Source organism: Mercenaria mercenaria, chromosome 8 (assembly GCF_021730395.1).
Source record: "Mercenaria mercenaria strain notata chromosome 8, MADL_Memer_1, whole genome shotgun sequence".
NCBI classification, from domain to species: domain Eukaryota; kingdom Metazoa; phylum Mollusca; class Bivalvia; order Venerida; family Veneridae; genus Mercenaria; species Mercenaria mercenaria.
In genome coordinates, this window is record NC_069368.1 from 73,712,666 (window position 1) to 73,734,466 (window position 21,801).

The following is a 21,801-nucleotide window of genomic DNA, read 5'->3' on the forward strand; positions in this document are numbered from 1 at the left end:
TGGGAAGACATATCACAGAAATAAACGAAAGACTTAGGTGATATAAAATAATTACATTATCACAAAAGATGGAAAAAAACATAAGTATTATATATCATCTAGACTATTATTCTATATTCTGAAATTGCTAAATTATCTGGTAAAATAAGGTTACAAGTACGCTGCCTGGGCAGTCCAAGCGCGCAGTACTGCACCTTATGTAATACTTGAAGTTAAATCATGAATGCGAGATATGAAACTTACTATGGTAAAATCATGCCATGGAACATCTGACAAAAAATGACTTGCAGAGAATAAATCTATCAAAGTAAAATCGTACTGGAACCTTAAAAAAACGATTAAAACAGTTAAAATTTCAGATAATACTAATCAGGTTTTCTTTGACCTTTGACTTAATTAAATGTTGAAATTTCTGTTGCATCCCTAATAGTTGATTGCAAGTTGTTCGACATATGCAAAAGATTTTTTACCGAAACCTTTCACTTTTGGAATAGCAAAACGTTTACTATCTGAATAAGAATTGTCCATTATTGAGCAATGTTAGAGTGCATCTTAAAGACATGACACAGAGTTATTTGATTGATCCTATATCCACAGATATTCTTTAATGCATCCAGAAGAAATAATGCGAAAACGATGAATTGTTAAAACAAAAGAAATGTAAATATTACAAGCGTACAAGGTAGTATTATAGGAAAAGGCTTAATTCTATATTGCAGAAAGGAAAAATACGGAAGCATGGCGGGTACAAGTGATTTTTTTTCTCGTGGCTACGAGATCTATTAAAAGACTAACTTTTTTCCATTTTCCCCAACACCCCCACCTTTTTATCTACATCTTACCCATTTTGTATTTTGCATATAATTAAAATGTGCTTGTTGTTGGATTTTTGAAGCAACCCGTCCATGCCGTCTGCTATATATTTCCGTCACAGTTTCTCTTTGTTGCGGGCTTACTTTGCAATGCATGACTCTATGGCTGTGTTTGTGGTGCTCTGTGCTTCTGGGTAATCTACTCTTACCTTCTTTGTGTAGGGGATGCTTGAAATGTGTGACTTCTTAAAAGTACATGTATTTGCAAAAGAAATAAGTATTATTCAGATTATATTATACAAATGAATTTTCTTCGTAATTTCATGTAACTGATAACATATACAGACTCTGACATGATTTTCAGTACTTCGATGAGCCAGACAGTATGATACACCTGTTTTTCAAAATGCTTATTTAGCTAAAAGAATACCACGAATTAGAATGCCTGTGCTTTACGAAGAATGCAATGTTCGCCTTATTTTTGTTGTACAAGAATATAATGTAAGAATATTTGTAGCCTGTATTTGTTGTTCTCATAGAAACAATTTAGTGTTGTTGGTATCCATCATGTAAGATTATCAGTCGGCTCTTATTTTTATCCAGCTTCCATTGACGCCAAGCCGACGCTTTTTTATTTTGAAATAAGGATTTTAAAAAGAGAAATTCTTTTATTCTAAACCAACCTGTTTTCGGTGACTTTGATGCATAGCGTCAACACTCTATTTGCTGGCTTGTTTATTTTGTGCAATTTAACTTAACTGCACTTTTATACTTATTAAAATAATTTCCCCTTGTTTTAAGCGTGCAACCAAGGTGCTCAGATATTTAGTAGAGTGCCAATTTCGAAAGATCTAGACATGCTGGACAAAAGTACCAACTTTTGTAAAACGATAGCTTGGGACAATATAAGACTTTTGGCTGTAAGGGCCAAGGTCATAGCTCTTTGGAATTCTATTTTTAGAACATTCAAAATGGCCGCCATTAAAACAAATAGCTATTTTAGTAAAAGTGAGTTTTTATCTTATTCTTGATACATATTTATGTGTAAACTGATTCATACTTACTCTTAGGGTCAAGTGATGCATTTGCATAAAGTTAGGTCATGCCACATAACAGTCTGTCCGTACATTCGTCCGTACGTATGTTAAAAATGTCTTAATTCTTTTTTAAAACCATAAGCTTTTACGTACATACATCATAAGCCCTGTAATGTGCTGCTTGATCTCGATTAATCTAGAGGTGATAAATATGTGTAAAGACTAATTTTTTTGTAGAAGATATTTTCCATTTTGTTTCGTTCGTCCGTCTGTCTGTATGTCTGTCTGTCGCAAAATCGTTTCCGCTCTGTATTTTTAGTCATACCGAGACCACGGTAGCTTGGGACAATATAAGACTTTTGGCTGTAAGGGCCAAGGTCACAACAGTAGCTTGGGACCCCATAAGACTTTTGGCTGTAAGGGCCAAGGTCACAGCTCTTTGGAATTCTATTTTTAACATTCAAAATGGCCGCCATTAAAACAAATAGCTATTTTAGTAAAAGTTAATTTTTATCTTATTCTTGATACATATTTATGTGTAAACTAATTCACATTTACTGTTAGGGTCAAGTGATATATTTGCATAAAGTTAGGTCATGCTACATAACGGTCCGTCTGTATATTCGTCCGTACGTACGTTAAAATGTCTTCTTTTTAAAACCATAAGCTTTTACGTGCATGCACCATAAGCCCTGTGATGCGCTGCTTGATCTCGATTGATCTAGAGGTGATAAATATGTGTAACGACCAAATTTGTAGAAGATATGTTCCACTTTGTTTCGTTCGTCTGTCTGTCTGTCTGTCTGTCTGTCTATCGCAAAATCGTGCCCGCTCTGTATTTGTAATCATAATGAGACCACATGTGGAACGTAACATTAGTTTTATATTACTGTTGTACATTGTAGATCAAACGATATAAAGACAGCATTTCATGTCCGCTAGGGCCTCAGATGACAAGCAGATGCCAGTTTCATTCATCCTTCTATTGAAATAAAGCTATATTGGGAGACATGGTTCATGTTCATTTATGGTTCTTTTGCATGATATACATGTATCAAATAATAAGCTTTGTTCTTTTGTTTTTTTAGTAGTTTTAGCATCGCATTAACACAACTCTAGGTCATACGGCGACTAAATAAGCTTTGTGATAAGCTTTGTAATTTCCCTAATAGAACACATGTTACATATATTTATATAAAATCTCTGTATTCAAATAGTTTTATTTTGATATAGTTAAGTATCAATATGGTCATATTTATTTGCATGTATCTTGAAAAGCTTTATTGTAATGGAAAGTTAAAACGTTTATTTGATGATTATGTCTTTATTTACTGGTTTATTGTTATAATTTATCATTTAGAAGTGTTTACATGATTTATATGCACCCTTACTTCGTCTTTTGCATGAACAAATAGTTACCTCAAACAAATTCAACATCACTTGCAGCTGAAAGCTTTGATCACACAGGACATTTTTTCTGTTCAAATTATCAAACTGATGTCTTCTGGTGTGACACTTTTCATGTTAATCCCGGTCACATATCATGCCAGAGCCTTCTGGTACTAGAACATTTTTGTTGGAATAAGTCACTCGTCAAGAAACTATAGGTAAGGGAAGCGGTTGTCTAGAGTCTTTAAGGTGTCGGCCGCTCAGCCCAGAGTTTGATACCGACTTGGATCATAACCAAGCTTTCTCAAATGACACCAGTACTCGATTTTCCAGGAAAAGGATTCGAGTGTGGTTCAGATAAGCTTCTAGCTTTCATCGCAATTGAGCTTAAAAATAAATTAGTATAAACTAAAAAGCTATAGTTATTCATATAGACAAGAGATGGAATAGATGTATGCACATGAATTTTGTGAACATAATGGTTCATTTTTATTTTTAAAAAGCCTTTTCTTTTATATAGATATTCTCTTCTGTATGGTGATTAAAAGCCAAAAGGGGATATAGATAGATATAGCATGCTGACATTTATAACTAAAAGCTCCCAGATGATTATGCTATTTCACTACAAATTATATCATCAGAAGTATATGCACCTTTATGATATATTCCCTATGAATAAATGGAAATACTATGCAACAAAATTTTAAAGCATAATGAAACAGTCAAAGTCTTGATTGCAGCATACATGTATTGCCTTTTAAATACTTAGAAATATCCCACTTAGATCAATGACCTCAATTCCTTCTTAAACGACGACAACATGTCTTAATAGATTGAAAACAGCATACACTATTTACACCTGTCCAGCAATGAAAGAAATTGAAGACACTATTTTCCCTTTATCTTCAATGTTAGTTTAGTATGTTTTCATCACACTGACTCAAAATGGCATTGTTCGGGCAATTAGTTAATTTATTTCAGATATACTTAACTTAATGATTGATATGTGCATAATTCATTTATAGCATTCTTTCCACACATGTAAAATGCATAAGCTGTTATACAATTATTATCATTACCTTGATGAATAAAGCAATTTGCAGTTAATAATGCTATGAAATGACCTTACACCTAACTCTCTAACCTTGAAATAACCCCTAGAATGCAACAGCCCCATTGACACATAGATAAAATATAACGCAATCTGACCATTAAAATCTTTGCCATAAGATAACACATTTGTTTTAGATAATATAGGTACATGTAGCAAATGGTGCCCTCTATACAAGACATTAAGAAATAGGTACATGTATCAAACATGATTTTGACTAGAGATTAAGAAAATGTTCCCCTCAACCATCTTTAACAGTTGTTCAACATGCCTAAAGTACTTTTCAATAAGATATTTTGTCACGTTTGTTTAGGTGAACTGCACTGTATTAAAATTCCATAATGTTAAAACCCGATACGGCAACTCTCAAAAGAGAGAATATGCATAATTACATGGTTGGAAAAGCACTTCTTTCAGTACTGCACATGTATTTATCCTTTTACATAAAAGGGAGGTAATAAAAAAGAATGGACTCAGTAATACTTTATACTTTGTGAATCATACTTTAAATACTTTTGAAAATATGCTATCAAAGTATCAAAAGTAAGTTTTAACAAGTTATTACTATATTTTATGTTCATAACAGCAAATGCGGCAGTCACATAATAAACAAAACCATTATGGCCCTTTAAGCAGTTAAAACAAATCGTTTTTATACATTTTTCTGCATTTTTAACAGGGTATTTCAGGAACAGTCACTTGAATATTACAAAAAGCAATAGGCATTTAACAAATTATAGAATAAATAATGTCAAAATCTTAAAAAAAACTCAGATTTAGCCAAAACAGCTGTTCTGAGATATATGAATTTTGCGACGGACGGACGGACAGACAGACGGAACAAATAATAACATGCTTCACCCAAAAGTTGGTCAAACATTTTTTTTTTTTCAGCTGCACCAATACATAATTAAAGTTAAGCTGCACATAACGGGGCTCATCTTATAGTTATAACCACAATGATACTGTTTAATAACGGCATTTTTTGACGTACAGACAGACGGACGTGAAAATTGAGTTCACTTCCTGCAAATGTATCACTTAACTCTAAGAGTAGGTATGAACCAGTTTACACATAAATATGTACCAAGAATAAGATAAAACCTAACTTTTACTAAAATAGCTATTTGTTTCAATGGCGGCCATTTTGAATGTTCTAAAAATAGAATTCCAAACAGCTGTGACCTTGGCCCTTACAGCCAAAAGTCTTGTATTGGTCCAAACTATCTCTGTGCAAAGTTTGGTACTTTTGTCCGGTCTGTCTAGATTTTTCAACTTTTATGAAGAATTGGAACTAAGCTAATTTTCAGTATAACGTACTGGATCGATACGCCTGTAATTCTAATCATGATTTGACTTCATTTGTTTTCAGAACTATGAATGTCTGGCGAGTATGTGTTCTGGTTTTTATTCTCTTCTCGGGATCTCACATGATAACTCAAGGAAAATCTGCTGTTGGTAAGTCGAAATAGGCCTTTGTTACGGAAAATGACTTCAATGTTTTTGTTAAACGCTACAACGTTTTAGATATTAGAGCGCCCAGCAAACCACATACATTATTTGTCTATTTCCATAAGACGTGATAAATGTAGTATTGTTTTGTTATGCCCAGAAGTAACAAAGAACTAAAAAATACAGGTCTGAAGATTTATAATAACAATATTTGTACATCCTGTAGATCGCACTCGGTCACGGAACAAGGCTTCACGTAAGAGACTGCACGAAAAAGACGATCCCATTCCGCCCAACTCCTACTTGGATCAATTTCTCCGCGAACACAGCAAACCCATAGTTAGACTGAAGTCAGGACGTGAAACAAGCTTTGAACTCAACATTGACAGCCGGTACAATTTTAATCCGCCTATCAAAACAGCGCCATTTTCTTCGACCGGAGAACCTTGGCCTTTGCCGAAAAAATACCAGTCCGAGAATGAGAAAGTGCTCAAACTAGACAAAGAACAGTTTAAAATTGAAGTGCTCAATAAATCCTGTGATATTTTAATGGAAGCAATAAAAAGATATACTAAAATTATACAGAATCATATTATAGAAGAACATTATGAATTTGTTTACAATTTTGATGAAAAGACATTTACTGACCGCAAAAGACAGGAGGAAAGAAAGTACAACGAAGTAGAAAACATGCCCAATCTTGAGATTGACGTTGCTGAAGAGGATTGTGGATATCCACACATTGATATGAAAGAATCGTGTGAGTTTCATATTATTTCTGTTTAATGGAGTCATTTTAGATTTTAATCTTCATGACTGAAATAAAAAATAGTCATACATTATTTAAATACTGCTAGTTATAAAAATAAAAAATAACAATAGAGATGCAAAGTGCAAGGTTTAAATAATGTCATAGTTTATGATAGTTAGTTAGAATTACTTCGGCCGGCATGTAAAAAGAAAACTTTGTTATGAAAATGTTCTGTTCTGTAGATATTATTTTAGATAAAAAGAATACACGAACCCTCTCATATGGTTCTTAAAGAAAAAATGATTAGTTGTACAAATAAGTAGGTAAATTTTCCTTTCTGTTCTATTGTTCTAAACATTTTCTAATTAATGGACACTCAATTTTACATAATGTTATTGATAAATGGCTTTAAACTTGTTTCATTTCAAAAATGGTAACTTGCGAGGCACTCTTAATATAGTGTATATATTTACATAAAAGTCAAAATTAAGAGAAAATGTGTACATGTGGTCCCTTTTTGCCTAATGACATACTCCTAGCCTTTGGAGACCTCGCACTTGCAGCTGTTGCCATTTTTTGCATATTTTTGCAAACGATGTAACAAGTAAAGAGGAATTAAAAAGGTAAAGATGTATTTAAAAGGTAAAGATGTATTTAAAAGGTATACATCAAAAATGAAATATACATAATGGAAAGTTTTAGCACTTCGTTTGCTTATTTTGAATATACTACTTCACCACGGGAGAGAGCAACCACTGTTGCTCATCAACTGTTTACCTGTAGAGAGTATTTTAATCGTAGAACTAGTACATGCAACTGATCTCGGTTCCACGAGAATTTAGTGTGAGGGGTGTGATGTAAAAGCTTTGATTGTTTAATCTAAAAAAAATGTTCCATCGTTGTCAGAAAAACTTCTGCTGCTAACATCTTTTCATTGTAAGAACTGAAATTCAAGCTAAGAGGCTCGGAATTAAGAGACATGGGAATATACCAGAATCTTACACACACAAGTTAAGAAGTTCATAGAAATAAATTGGGTATTCGTTTTTATTTAAAAGAACATACACTTGATGGGAAATAGCCTACAAAACCTACGTCTGATATTTTCTTTCATACATATCACATTTTCACAAATTACATTTATTTTATAGCGGTCTTGATATGTAGGATTAAAAAACAACATTTTAAATCAAACATTATAACTAACTTTATGTATTTTCATGATAGATACACTTGTCGTTCGACCAGATATTACAAGACTTACTGCTGACCAAGTATGGGGTGCAGTTCGTGGCCTAGAAACATTCAGTCAACTATTGTTCAGGAAATGGCGCACGGATGAGGTATGTTGCAAAACAGAGTTTAGTTATTAATATTAAGTTTAACACTGTTTTGCTTGAAAGCGCACCGAACATGTATTTTGCGAAATGGAATTTAGTCAAATGTACTGCTTTACTCCAAGGCGCACGGATGAAGTATGTTGCATAACAGAGTTTAGTTATTAATGTTAAGTTTAATACTGTCTTGCTTGAAAGCGCACGGATGAGGTATTTTGCGCAAATATAGTTTTACTTGATGGCGCACGGATGAGGTATGTTGCGTAATAGAGTTTAGTTTATTACTGTTTTACTTGAGCTGTGTAATAAAAACTTGTAAATTGTCAAGTTACTCAAAAGACCTTTTTTGCTTTGAAAATCATGTACTTTTGTTTTAAGACGACACACTATATTGACTTTAGAGGGATTTGAATCTCGCATCAGTCTTGGCTTTGTCAAAATTAAGTGTTGTCAGCCTGTTTTCACAATTCAAATCTCACTCATGCGGTTTAACATAGAATTTCGAGGACTTTCGATATTGACGCGTTTGAAATGCTTTGTTTATTTTTTTATATCATTTTAGGTGTACGCCAAAGTTACCGAAATTGAGGACGGGCCTCGTTTTCCACATCGTGGCATTTTGATGGATACATCCAGACATTATATACACAAGAACACCATTAAAAATGTGCTGGTAAATGTATATTATTATCATTTCTTTATATCATTTTTAATAGTAGATTACTTCAGTAGATTTAGGGAAAAATCAGGTGGAAGACTGTTTTCAGGGGCCAGTATAATATTACGTTTTCTGTTTCTTCAGCACTTTTCTCTATAATACGATTTAATTTTGATATAGGCATATGCTTTTTGTTTTAGAAAATAGGTGTAATATTATTGCTTACCAAGTACTTCTGCTGGCATATTCGTAACATAAGTCTACATCGTATGTAAAATATTTATTTTACATTGTACCGTTTTTAGCTCATCTGATTTTTTGAAAAAAAATGATGAGTTATTGTCATCACTTGAGCGGTTGTCGGCGTCGGCGTCGGCGTCGGCGTCTGCGTCGGCGTTGCCTGGTTAAGTTTTATGTTTAGGTCAGCTTTCTCCTAAACTATCAAAGCTATTGCTTGAAACTTGGAATTACTTGTTCACCAATCTTACTGACCCGTATAGCAAGTAAACATAACTCCATTGCTTTTGCAGATTTATGCCTTTTGTAACTTAGAAAATATACAGATCTGTTGAATTTTATGTTTAGTCAACTTTCTCCTAACTATCAAAGCTATTGCTTTGAAATTGGAATACTTGTTCACCAATCATAAGCAGACCCTTGTCGTCGAAGAAACATAACTTCATCTCGCTTTTGCAAGATTTATTTGCCCTTTGACTTAGAAACATTTTTCTGGTAAGTTTTATTTTTAGGTCAGCTTTTATCTAAACTATCAAAGCTAATGCTTTTAAAACTGCACAACTTGTTTCACATCATAAGTTGACACTGTTTATAGGCAAGAAACATAACTCCGTCTTGCTTTTTGCAAGATTTAGGCTCTTTTGGGACTTAGAAAATATCAGATTTTCTTGTGGCTAGTTTTATGGTTTGGGTTAACTTTTTCTCTTAAACTATCAAAGCTTTGCTTTGAAAACTTGCAACTTTGTTCACACCAATCGTTAATCTGACACCTTGTACAGCAAAAATAACTCCATTCCTCTTTTGCAATAATAATTAGCCCTTTGGACTTATTGAAAATCATTTTCTTTGGTTGAGTATTATGTTTAAGTCATTTTTCTCAGCATATATATCAAAGCTATTGCTTTAAAATTGCAACAGTTTTTATCACCATCATAAGTGGACACTGTACATCAGAAAATAAACTGAATCCTGCTTTTGCCAGAATGAATGCCCTTTTTGGACTTAGAAAATCATGGATAGGACAATATCTTTTTAGAAACAAAAAAATCAGATGAGCTTCTGCTGCACCGCAAGGCGTGCTTCATTGATTTAGCTCACCTGTCACAAAGTGACAAGGTGAGCTTTTGTGATCGCGTGGCGTCCGTCGTCCGTCCGTCCGTGCGTGCGTCCGTCCGTAAACTTTTGCTTGTGACCACTCTAGAGGTCACATTTTTCATGGGATCTTTATGAAAGTTGGTCAGAATATTTATCCTGATGATATCTAGTTCAAGTTTGAAACTGGGTCACGTGCGGTCAGAAACTAGGTCAGTAGGTCTAAAAATAGAAAAACCTTGTGGCCTCTCTAGAAGCCATACTTTTTAATGGATCTTCATGAAAATTGGTCAGAATGTTTACCTTGATGATATTTAGGTCAAATTTGAAACTGGGTTACATGCCATCAAAAACTAGGTCAGTAGGTCAAATAATAGAAAAACCTTGTGACCTCTCTAGAGGCCATATTTTTCATGGGATCTATATGAAAGTTGGTTTGAATGTTTATCTTAATGATGTCTAGTTCAAGTTCGAAACTGGGTCAGCTGCGTTCAAAAACTAGGTCAGTAGGTCTAAAAATAGAAAAACCTTGTGACCTCTCTAGAGGCCGTACTTTTCAATGGATCTTCATGAAATTAGTCAGAATATTTACCTTGATGATATCTAGGTCAGATTCGAAACTGGGTCACGTGCCGTCAAAAACTAGGTCAGTAGGTCAAATAATAGAAAAACCTTGTGACCTCTCTAGAGACCATATTTTTCATGGGATCTGTATGAAAGTTAGTATGAATGTTCATCTTGATGATATCTAGGTCAAGTTCGAAACTGGGTCAACTGCGGTCAAAAACTAGGTCAGTAGGTCTAAAAATAGAAAAACCTTGTGACCTCTCTAGAGGCAATACTTTTCAATGGATCTTCATGAAAATTGGTCAGAATGTTCACCTTGATGATATCTAGGTCAAATTTGAAACTGGATCACGTGCCATCAAAAACTAGGTCAGGAGGTCAAATAATAAAAGAAACCTTGTGACCTCTCTAGAGGCCATACTTTTCATGGGATCTGTTGTTGGTCTGAATATTCATCTTGATGATATCTAGGTCAAGTTCGAAACTGGGTCAACTGCGGTCAAAACTAGGTCAGTAGGTCTAAAAATAAAAAAACTTTTGACCACTCTAGAGGCCATATTTTTCAATGGATCTTCATGAAAATTTGTCAGAATGTTTACCTTGATGATATCTAGATAAAGTTTGAAATTGGGTCACGTGTGGTCAAAACTAGGTCAGTAGGTATAAAAATAGAAATACCTTGTGACCTCTCTAGAGGCCATACTCTTCATGAGATCTTCATGAAAATTGGTGAGAATGTTCACCTTGATAATATCTAGGTCAAGTTCAAAACTGGGTCATGTGCCTTCAAAAACTAGGTCATTAGGTCAAATAATAGAAAAACCTTGTGACCTCTCTAGAAGCCATATTTTTCAATGGATCTTCATGAAAACTGGGTCATGTGGAGACAGGTGAGCGATTCAGGACCATCATGGTCCTCTTGCTTTGACCAGAAATAGTGCCCGTCTCTAGATATCTATATGCCGTATATATTGACTTCCGCAGGACGGGATGGCGTACAATAAGATGAACGTTCTTCACTGGCATATTGTCGACGACAACTCGTTCCCATATCAAAGTGAAGTATTCCCAAAGCTCAGTGAAAAGGTAAACGATAACACATGGAAAAAGTACGATTTGCTACGAAGAGAATAGTATAGGCATACAGTTAACCATAATTCAATGTGTCCGTATTGCACGTGCTGTGTCATTAGGATACATCCAGTACAACACGTATACTCAAACGCAAAAGAAAGTGTGCACTTTCTAAATTTGAATATTCTCAGTTCTACAATTTGCAACATACTTTCCTCGAAGCATGTACTATTGATCTTCCTTCAGTTTTACGATAAAAACTGGGTGGAGTCAAGATAACTATCGATAGTGGACTTTTGCACGATTTGCACGTGCTGCCCATAGGAAATGTACATGTCTACAAAAACGTGTTTTGTCAGTTTTCTTATACCTTTGGTGAAAGGAAAAACACATTAGATTTCAGATCTGTGCTATTATAAAATGCCATGACTTGGTGAAACTCAGTGAAATGAAGCATTAACAATGCTTCAACGGGGCGACAACGTTATTTGCGTCAGCAGAACATTTGGTGCCAAAGTAATGTCAAAATTCTTTTGCACCAGCAATATCAGCAAACTGGTCGAGTTGCTGTACGCCATAGATCCAGCAGACCTCGGATGACAACCGCTACTCAAGAATGGAAGAAAATTCTTCGTGACGTCATTCTACTGTTACGTTAGGCCTAAGCGTTGCCATATCAGTGCTTGAATAAATAGTAGAAGCGGTCACACACGATATTTATACAAAATAATGTTTGAGGAACAGGCAGCTTTTTTATCATCTGACAAGAAGGAGATTTACAACTTCCATTTTTGACCCCTGTTGGCTTTGAATAGCCAAGAATCCCCATAAATGTCAAAATTTTGAAAATAATCGAAACACATCAAATTGGCCATACATTCTACTGTTACGTTAGGCCTAAGCGTTGCCATATTAGTGCTTGAATAAATAGTAGAAGCGGTCACACACGATATTTATACAAAATAATGTTTGAGGAACAGGCAGCTTTTTTATCATCTGACAAGAAGGAGATTTACAACTTCCATTTTTGACCCCTGTTGGCTTTGAATAGCCAAGAATCCCCATAAATGTCAAAATTTTGAAAATAATCGAAACACATCAAATTGGCCATAAACTGCACTAAATTTTGGTACCAAACATGACATACTTTTAGACAAAATGATCTACTTCGGACAACATAATCTACTTCAGTTGACGAAAACCTGAGTGCACACTTCCTTTTGCGTTTGAGTATACATATTTTTTCACAGAACCAAAAAGGAACCGTATCTATATTCCAGTAAATTTAATAAAACAAAGAGAAATACATTTAGGAAGAAAGTATGCAACATTATATAACATAATGGTATTCATTTTGAGTCTCGTAAAGTTGCGTGTAAGAGAATGTATTTAGTTATCGTCTGCTATTACAGGGTGCCTTCCATCCAGATCTTGTATATACCATTGATGACATCAAAGAACTCGTGGAATATGCTAGATACAGGGGAATAAGAGTTGTTCCAGAATTTGATACGCCAGGTAGATCTATTTAATTTACTTTTTACAGTCAGCTATGCCTATGTGTTGATATCTCTCCCATCCTTTTATTCTATATTATCAAGTGTTGTGAAAATATTAAAAGAAAAAAGACCGATCTGTTTTGCAAATACAACAATATTGTATTTTTAGTATGTATGGACATTCTGATTTTGCAAAAACGGCAGATTTATATTGTAAAATGTACCAGTGAGACTGTCTGATCACATGTACAGGTGTTTGAAGCTCTATCAATGAAATATATGTGCAGGTTAGATCTCTTATAGTATTAAGTGGGTGAGATGTGATAATGCATATATATCTATTTATGCTCTAATTCGCTTCACTCAAACGAGCATATATTATTTATAACCTCCAAGCATACACCTTTTATATATAAACAACAAACAGCTGTATATATTTAGGCCTGAGGTCGCCCGGGAGCCGTCTTTATTTGTTAACCCAGCCCTAACAATCTCAGATTCTGAACATACAATAATATCATTACATTAATATGAATATTCATATACCAAAAACACCTGAATCAAATCTTTTTAATCTTAAATGCAGCCAAACTCTGACTGAATCTAATTATTTATCAATTTTTGATTTCATTCTTAAACTGTCGTTATTATTTGAACCGAAAGATGTTTTAGAAACCAAAGTCGGACTGCAGAAAGCTGGGCACGCAACCCTACTCCGTCTTCGGAGGGGAACGTGCGACATCAGAAAAATGCCATATCCTTTAAGAGGATTCCTTACTCCCGTGCTTTGGAACTGCAGCAAGTAAGTGCGCCTGTCCGACAATTCCCTAATTTTGAATCCAAATTTAGTTATAAAATAGTGTTCAATACGTTCTCAAAATTAGAAAGCAAACAGTAAAATAAGCATTAAAGAACGATAAGATTAAATAATCTGTAAAATAATGCACAAATTAAGAATAACTAATCCAGCATGCCTTCGATATAGAAAGTTCATAATCCTGGTAATTTTATAATAAGTATTCCGAAATTAGCTTGTAAGTTCTTCTAAGGAATTTTCTGAAAATATAATACATAAGTACATGACGTTTATGCATAAAATGGATAATGTCTAGAATATGAAATGGTAACGAACGTGACTGAATCATGAATCAAATGTAATCTTCGAAACTATGAGCACGTTTAAACCAATATAAATAAAAAGGAATACTATTTACGGATGTTTAGGAAAACGAAAATATAATTCTATTATATTTTCGGAAAGTTAGCAACTCGACGGCTGTAATACGCGACACTCGAATGATTGTCAAATCATAATTCCGTGCAAAATACCCGCCAAAACTGTTTACAAAGTACACACCAATCAAAAGGAAAATCGCTGAACAATGAAAAACACCTTTAAAGGTGTATACCCGCCGATAATAAATACATGTATATTGATAGAGCTTCAAGCGCCTGTGGTATGATTATCTAACAAGCTGTGTCTAAAACTTTAGATATTTTCTTGTTTCAGCAGATGTTTCGTCATAACTTAACAATTGCTCTTTTGTTTTCACCTTTGTATCACAAAGTTAATCATTAAGCGCATCTATGAATTACTGTTCCGTGATTTCGTGTACGAGTGCCGAGTTTCTTTCTATAAAATTTAATTATGATATATGATTATTATACTATGTAGCAATAGTTTTAGCCTCAACACAATTCAAACAAGCCAGTATATTTCATATCCATTTAGGAGATATATTTTTGCATATATTTCTATTTCAATCCTAGGGCCAATACACCCTCGCGTTTACTCCATCGTTGTTTCGGCCTTCGTCATCGTAGTTTCTTCTGTTATCATCGCAGTTTCGATTATGTTGGATATATTTATTTTCTTTTTTTTTTTTGGGGGGGGGGGGGGGGGTGATTGTGGATGAAAACATGAGGCTTTTTCACTTTTGCGGTTTTTAAACTTATGTTCTGTCCTTCAGCCCGCGATTTATTCAGTTTTTCCGCATCACGAAGTAGCAACTGTTCATGTGAGGAAGATATCCAGCTGGCTTGCGAAAGATTGTTGGTTCTTACCAGGTGCCGCTCGTGCCTGTCGAAAATAAGTCCTGTAAGACCAACTTGAATCTTCCTCTACCACCAAAAGCTGGAAATTTGCCATATGGCCTTAAGTGTGTTGCCGAGACTTCAAAACAAACTAGTTGTAAGTACAGTCAAACTTTGTCCGCTCGAACTCGGATAATTCGTACACAACCTTTCCCTAGTCACGGCAATATCCCTGTCTAATGTATTATTTTCGATGGCTCGAACTGTCGATAACTCGAACAAATTTTCCTGGCCCAGTCCTGTTCAAGCGTACGAAGTTCAACTGTAGCAAGAAAAATAATCACTTCGAAGGTTTTAACATGTTTTTTTTTCAATTTTAGGGCATACATTTTCTTGGCTTGGGTACCCTGAAATCAAAAGCACGTGTTATACTGGTGACACGCCCCTGAAAGGACCAATGGGACCGATCAATCCTGCCCAAGACAAAACCTATATGTTTATGTCGAAGCTTTTTAGCGAAATTTACAATGTGTTCCCCGACAGTTTTGTGCACCTTGGCGGTGACGAATTACATAGCACGTGCTGGTAGGTATAATGTGCCTGTTGAAATGTTAAGAAAGAATGGTGGTTATGTATTTCAGCAGGGTATGAATTACACTGGGTAGATTTTTAATCCTAATAATGCACCTTTCGTAGAATCAGTTCTTCATCAAGGTTAATCTTTTTTTCGAATGTTTGTATGTGATCTGTGTCAAGTAAGGTCGATCCGTTTATTGAGTAGTGAAGTAAAAACTGCCATAAAACTTCTTGGTCTGTAACTCTAAAATTCCGCCCACAAATGCCAAGCTAGGTTTGGATATTTATTTGTGGGTATATTTAATTTGGATGCTTTAACAAGAAATAACGTGGTATTTAAATATTTACAGGGCGACAAATCCGGCAATAAGGGCGTATCTTCAGGAGCATGGTAATATCCCTGCTTACGAGGCGAGAACTAACGCTGGGCGCTACGTGGATAAGGCTGTAGGTTATTACTTCAAAAGGTAAAGTTTTGAAACTTTAGAAGATAAAATAGCTCCTGTTTATGTCCTGTTACTAGTCACTCTGCGGAAATACTTGCTAATTCCATTCATTCAGCAAAGGTAAACTGTTTAAATATGATTGAAAATACTACCCAAGAACCATATTTCTTCCAAGCAGACAGTCCAAATTTAAACAAATAACATTTAGATCTTAAGATGTTTTCACAAGCTTCAGTCAAACTTTAAAGTTTTGTTTTGTTTTTGTTTTTTAAATAGGCTGATAGAAACGCTCGAGACAGCTGCAAGAGAGAAACAACAGAAAAAGTCTTTCATCATGTGGGAGGACGTTCTCAAAAATACTGACAAAGTATGTAAAAACTAAGTTGTAATCTTTATTTTGATATTTCATGTTGCTAGTTCTAACACTATACATCGCTTGCTTTATATCTTGACATTGCTTATACAAGCATTTGACATTGCTTGTTCTAGCTCATAACATTGTTATATTAGCACTTTGCTTATTCTTGTGCATGGGACATTTTTTCTAGAATTGCTAGTTCTGACACTATACGCTGCTGATTCTAACACGGGACATTTCTTGTTTTTGGACATGACGTTGCTACTTCTAACAATTGACGTTGCTACTTCTAACAGTCGGCGTTGCTAGTTGTGACAGTTGGCGTTGCTAGTTCTAACAGTCACTATGAAGTGAACTTGCGCATGTCGGGAAGGCATGAATGTACAACGACTGTATTACGGTTTTGTGCTGCTATGACTGCTAGCTCCACGTCTTTACACTGTTTGTGCTATGTTTGGTACTGTTTAAATTGTTTGATTTGGAAGTAGTAACAAAAGATTGTTTATCATTAACGCAGGTTCCACTCGATTCTATTTTACAAGTGTGGATGGGAAGACCCAGTAATGTTTTATCACTGAATGAACGTGGATATCGTGCATTGTACTCATCTTGTTGGTACCTAGACCATTACAAGACAATGCCTATGTGGCCAGATTACTACAACTGTGACCCGTCACCTTACAATTCAGGTTTGTTGTCTTATTACAATTTCCGTTTCAGCTACATGTATATATGTTGTTTTTAAGGCTGGCTGAAAAAGTGTCATTCGGACAAATATGTGAAAGTACTGGGGCAATCACCACCCATGTTATTTAACGGAATGAAAATGTGTTCAAACTGGGAGTTGATGTCCCATTTTATGTCTTAAAAGGTGTCCGAATCTCCTACAGGATCCTTGACATGAATCCATGTATATGAACAGATAAACAAGTATTTGATGTCTCTCTGAAAATGGCAATTCAAACTGCAACCTGTGGTACTTTTTTAAAGGGTTTGTAATCTGGCTAACTGACGTCTGGTAATTCTGAGCAACTAGGTCTACAAGGATCGACAGTTTCTAGTTAGGAATCATATTTGTGTAGAAAGGTTAATTGAAACCAGGTCTTCATGGACCGCTATTTTCTAGTTATGGATCATGCTTTGAGTAGGGACGTTTATTCAGTCATTCAGTCAAACATTATCTGGAAACTTTGAAACGTCCTGTCATTTCAGAAGCTGAAGAGAAGGGAAAAATTTTAGGAGGCGAGGCTTGCTTGTGGGCAGAGTATATAACAACTGATACGCTCATGTCTTTTATGTGGTAAGTATTAATGAATTGTTTGACAGGAAGTGCATTCTATGCAACCTATCATTTAAAGAAAAAAACAAAACAGGTTTTAAATGAGAACACAGACTGCTTGTAAATAATTTTGTTAGTAGTAAGAAATCCTGAAGTGAACTACTAGGTTTTACTAAGATTACGATTTTTCAGTGAAAAACATTGCTGTATACACTATTAATACTGTTTCTTTCCCAGTTTCTTACTGTCTCACGTGTTTTCAGGCCCCGTGCCTCTGCCCCTGCCGAGCGCCTGTGGAGTTCACGGTCTACTACGAATATAGCCAATGCCGCGATGCGCCTTCAAGAACAGAGATGTCGAATGATCTTGTAAGTCTTAAATGAAAAATTGTTTAATTAACTGCAGGTCAAAAGCTTCATAAAATCGTTTGTGAAGGATTACTGGGGTGAACCATTGTACAAAATATTCTTTAATTTATTTAGGGGTATTCAATTATTCTTGTTTTTCCGGATCGTCTGCACGTATTCAACTAGAGTTCTATTCATCATTTATCGTGTTTTGCTATTATATATAAGGACCTTTTTAGTGTTTTTTCATATTCTTTTTCCGTTTCAGTTTACGGACAAAAATCTAGCCTGTCTATGTATATATATACATATTACATAAAATAACATATTTTCCATATTGTAGATAGTGTTTCAGGCATCAGCGTAGGTTTGCAGAATTCATTCGTTTTTGTGCGCTAATGTATGAAACTACCAGGGTATTCGTATTGTCAAAATGATTTTTTTCTCACAATTTTAGCCGTGGACTTCCAACTGGTCACATATCAGGTCCTGACTATTGTTTGAGACCCAAAGATGGTTCGTTTAACTGGAATGAAAAAGATCAGTTTAATGCCGCTGCAGAACCGGAAGCGCAGTTTGCTGTAAAAAATTCCAAAGACGAAAATAATATATCTATATTTGTTCTTTCACAGTATCACCATGTAAGTTGCTTAAATGCCTATACAAAAGTTAATCAAATTTTGTTAGAAGGGCAGGTTGTATAGCCTTTTAATTATTGTCTGTAAATTGCAGTTTAATTTATATTCTAACGAAGCACAATATATCTATACATTTTGCATTTTCAGGCTTTTGTGTCAAAAGCATATCAAAGAAAGAGCATGTTTAACTGCTTAAAAATTGATTCCAATTCTAATTTGGTGTGTGCATTTTAGATACAAAATATCAAGGTCTCTCGTTCTTCTTTTTTTTCTTGAAGAAAAATACATGTAATCAGTATTTCCACCGCTTTCATTTTTTAGGCTTGAGTCCTGGTGGCTATAAAATGTTGTTATTTTTTCCTCTTCAGTATTTACCTGTGATGAACATTGTGCTTACTCTGGCAGGGCTCTATATCATCATTTGCGTCTCAGGTTGTCGGAAAAGAAGAGGTCATTTCAGTATTTTCCAGAGTAATAACTGAAGACTATGTGAAGTTCACGTTGAATTTCGCAAAGAAATATATTTCGAATAGAAACATACACCTCTTGAAATACAGTCAAAGTTCGTTCGCTCGAACTCGACGGGACTGGAAAAAATGTTCGAGTAATCAGTAGTTCTAACAATCAAACAATATACGTTATACAGGGACTTTGCCGGGACTCGACGATGAGTTCGAACAAAGGGCGTAGCACGAGTTATCCGAGTTCGAGCGAACTAAATTCGACTGTAATATAAATCCGCGCACATAAAAAGCACGGGTCATTGTATAATGTGAAACCTTCCTTGACCGGAAATGCTAACAAGAGACATGTATGCCGTTTGGTACTGTATTGTCGGTGAACAATTTGCCGAATAAAGGTATTGAATTAAGCTGTGAATAAGTACATTTTGGAGAGGTATTCGATCTAGATATTTATGTTGAAAGTCAAACGTATATTATCTTGTCGTCGGTGTCGTCGGTATGAAAATGATTTTTGATATTTTAGAATTGTACAGACGGGAGTCTAGATAAGAAATTACGAGTGTTGAACAGTTATGTGATAATCCAAAAGGGGACAATAGGTTCGCAGAATATTTTGTTGAATGCAGACGTTATATGTTATAAACTCTTGTAACTTTTCAAGTTGTAAGGAATCTTTAGGATTATACAACGTGAATAGTCATTCCAGAGTGGTGAAAAATATTACGGGTGATAGTTTTACTTGAATTCCATAATGATTTGGGCACTATAAACACCTGTACGGTTGATTTTGCCGTATAGTTCATTTCCTTTTTGTTCTGTGCAATTCCTTGGGACTATTTGATTAAAATATATTTGGATATATTATTTATTTAATATTTCGGCAATGGACCCGTAATAGTGCACCTCCTTTTTTGAAGAGTATTCAATTACTTTGACTAATTTTTCAGGAGGGTGTAGGTTCAAGCCCACAAGGACCAAACTTTTTTTTTCTTTATATTTCTTTTTTCTAGTAAGTTCAACTGTTTTTTTTTCAAGACTTATTATTGATTTATTGTACAGAAGCACTTTTTCATTTGATAAGCCATTTCATGCTGTTTAAAGTAAATTTTACCACTGGTACAGAAGGGTTCAGGGTTAGACATCTTTGTACTGAGTTACATGTGGTAAAAATTCTTTATTTTGCCTTTAATTAGGCCTACTCTTTAGATTACACATTGTGGAAGAAATGTAGGTAGGTTTTACTTCTGCCCCGTGTTTTTTTTAATGTGTGTTTGTTTTGGGTTTAACGCCGTTTTTCAACAGTATTTCAGTCCGTCTGTCTGTCTGTCTGTCATGTAATGGCGGGCAGTTAACTTAACCAGTGTTCCTGGATTCTATACCTGGTCCAGTACAAACCTGTTCTCCGCAAGTAACTGCCAACTTCCCCACATGAATCAGAGGTGGAAGACTAATGATTTCAGACACAATGTTTATCAAATAGTCACGGAGAACATACGCCCCGCCCGAGGATCGAACTCACGACCCCGCGATCCGTAGACGCTCTTACCTACTGAGCTAAGCGGGCGGGCTTATTTTTGAATGTAGAGAGCAAAATTTAAAACAGTCTCACAGGTCTCGGCCATAATTTGTGTTCGAGCTGAATTTCTGTCCGATTAAATCCTTTTACTTGAGGCTCCTCAGGAAAAATGTTATCGACAGTTTTATTTTGTATTTAAGAATTGTTAACTAATACTTTGAGGCTTCTTTTATCAAAATTTTTGGTATAATGAATTCTCTGCAATCGTTTTGTACAGTGGTTATCACTTTGAAATTTGTCTCTATTTGAGCTTGAGGAAATATCATAAATTATACAAAATTTAAAAAAAAAATTGCAATTTTTAAAACGTTACTATTTCGGGTCCACTACCTTTTGTGTACACAAACATGTATCGCAAGTCTCTGCTACCTTCTCATTGATTAAGACGAATATAATATCAAAATGGTCTGCTACAAAAATGAAAACAAGAAAAACAAGTAAATATTATTTAAAAGAATTATGGAATGCATGACCATTCTTTTACCTATCATAGCATTCTTGGTGGATAATTTCTGTCTACTATCGATTGTTTCAACATTGGATTAAATATTTTAAAAATCAACATATTCGGCATAACATATCTATATAACCTTATTGAATTTCTTTTTTCATTTTTTTTTTTTGTTTTCATTACGTAACTATAACCTGTTTCTTTAAGACATTTTCAGAGGATACCTTACCTTTCTGGGAAAGGAGATGGATTCATTTTGTGACGTTTTAAAGTTTAAAGGACTATTGAATAGTAATGATAAATCAGTTAAATTTGAATTTAGATTTTATATCTTTAATCTTGTCTCTAAAACGTTGTGATCTCTGTCATGTTTTTATGTATCTATTTACTTTATTCTTGGTATATTCTAAAGTGTGGCAATGACTTTTTAATACATAATTGATGAAACACACCTGTACGACATATTTTAGCATACACTACGACGTACTCTATATGCAATATCGTATTTATTGTTTCGTTTCATTTCACAATATATTTGGCGGCATTAAGGTGTTTTATAATTATTTATTTACGCAATATTGCGAATGTTATTGCTTTTAATAAAAAAAATAAAAAC

The 21,801-nt window shown here is 34.7% G+C and overlaps 1 protein-coding gene across 2 annotated transcripts in view; it reads left to right on the forward strand.

Annotated features, from left to right (window-relative positions):
• Positions 1–20,614, forward strand: part of LOC123566078 (beta-hexosaminidase subunit alpha-like) — a 35,610-nt gene extending 14,996 nt beyond the window's left edge. For both annotated transcript variants that reach the window (XM_045359910.2, XM_045359912.2), the window contains exons 2-15: positions 5,722–5,807; positions 6,028–6,561; positions 7,780–7,895; positions 8,452–8,562; positions 11,428–11,529; positions 12,930–13,035; positions 15,431–15,635; positions 15,977–16,093; positions 16,349–16,439; positions 16,948–17,119; positions 17,643–17,730; positions 17,973–18,077; positions 18,514–18,697; positions 19,063–20,614. In XM_045359910.2, coding sequence (XP_045215845.2) covers positions 5,722–5,807; positions 6,028–6,561; positions 7,780–7,895; positions 8,452–8,562; positions 11,428–11,529; positions 12,930–13,035; positions 15,431–15,635; positions 15,977–16,093; positions 16,349–16,439; positions 16,948–17,119; positions 17,643–17,730; positions 17,973–18,077; positions 18,514–18,697; positions 19,063–19,176 — 2,131 coding nt within the window. In that variant the 3' untranslated portion in view covers positions 19,177–20,614. The remainder of the gene's footprint in view (positions 1–5,721; positions 5,808–6,027; positions 6,562–7,779; positions 7,896–8,451; positions 8,563–11,427; positions 11,530–12,929; positions 13,036–15,430; positions 15,636–15,976; positions 16,094–16,348; positions 16,440–16,947; positions 17,120–17,642; positions 17,731–17,972; positions 18,078–18,513; positions 18,698–19,062) is intronic.
• The last annotated feature ends 1,187 nt before the right edge of the window (positions 20,615–21,801 follow it).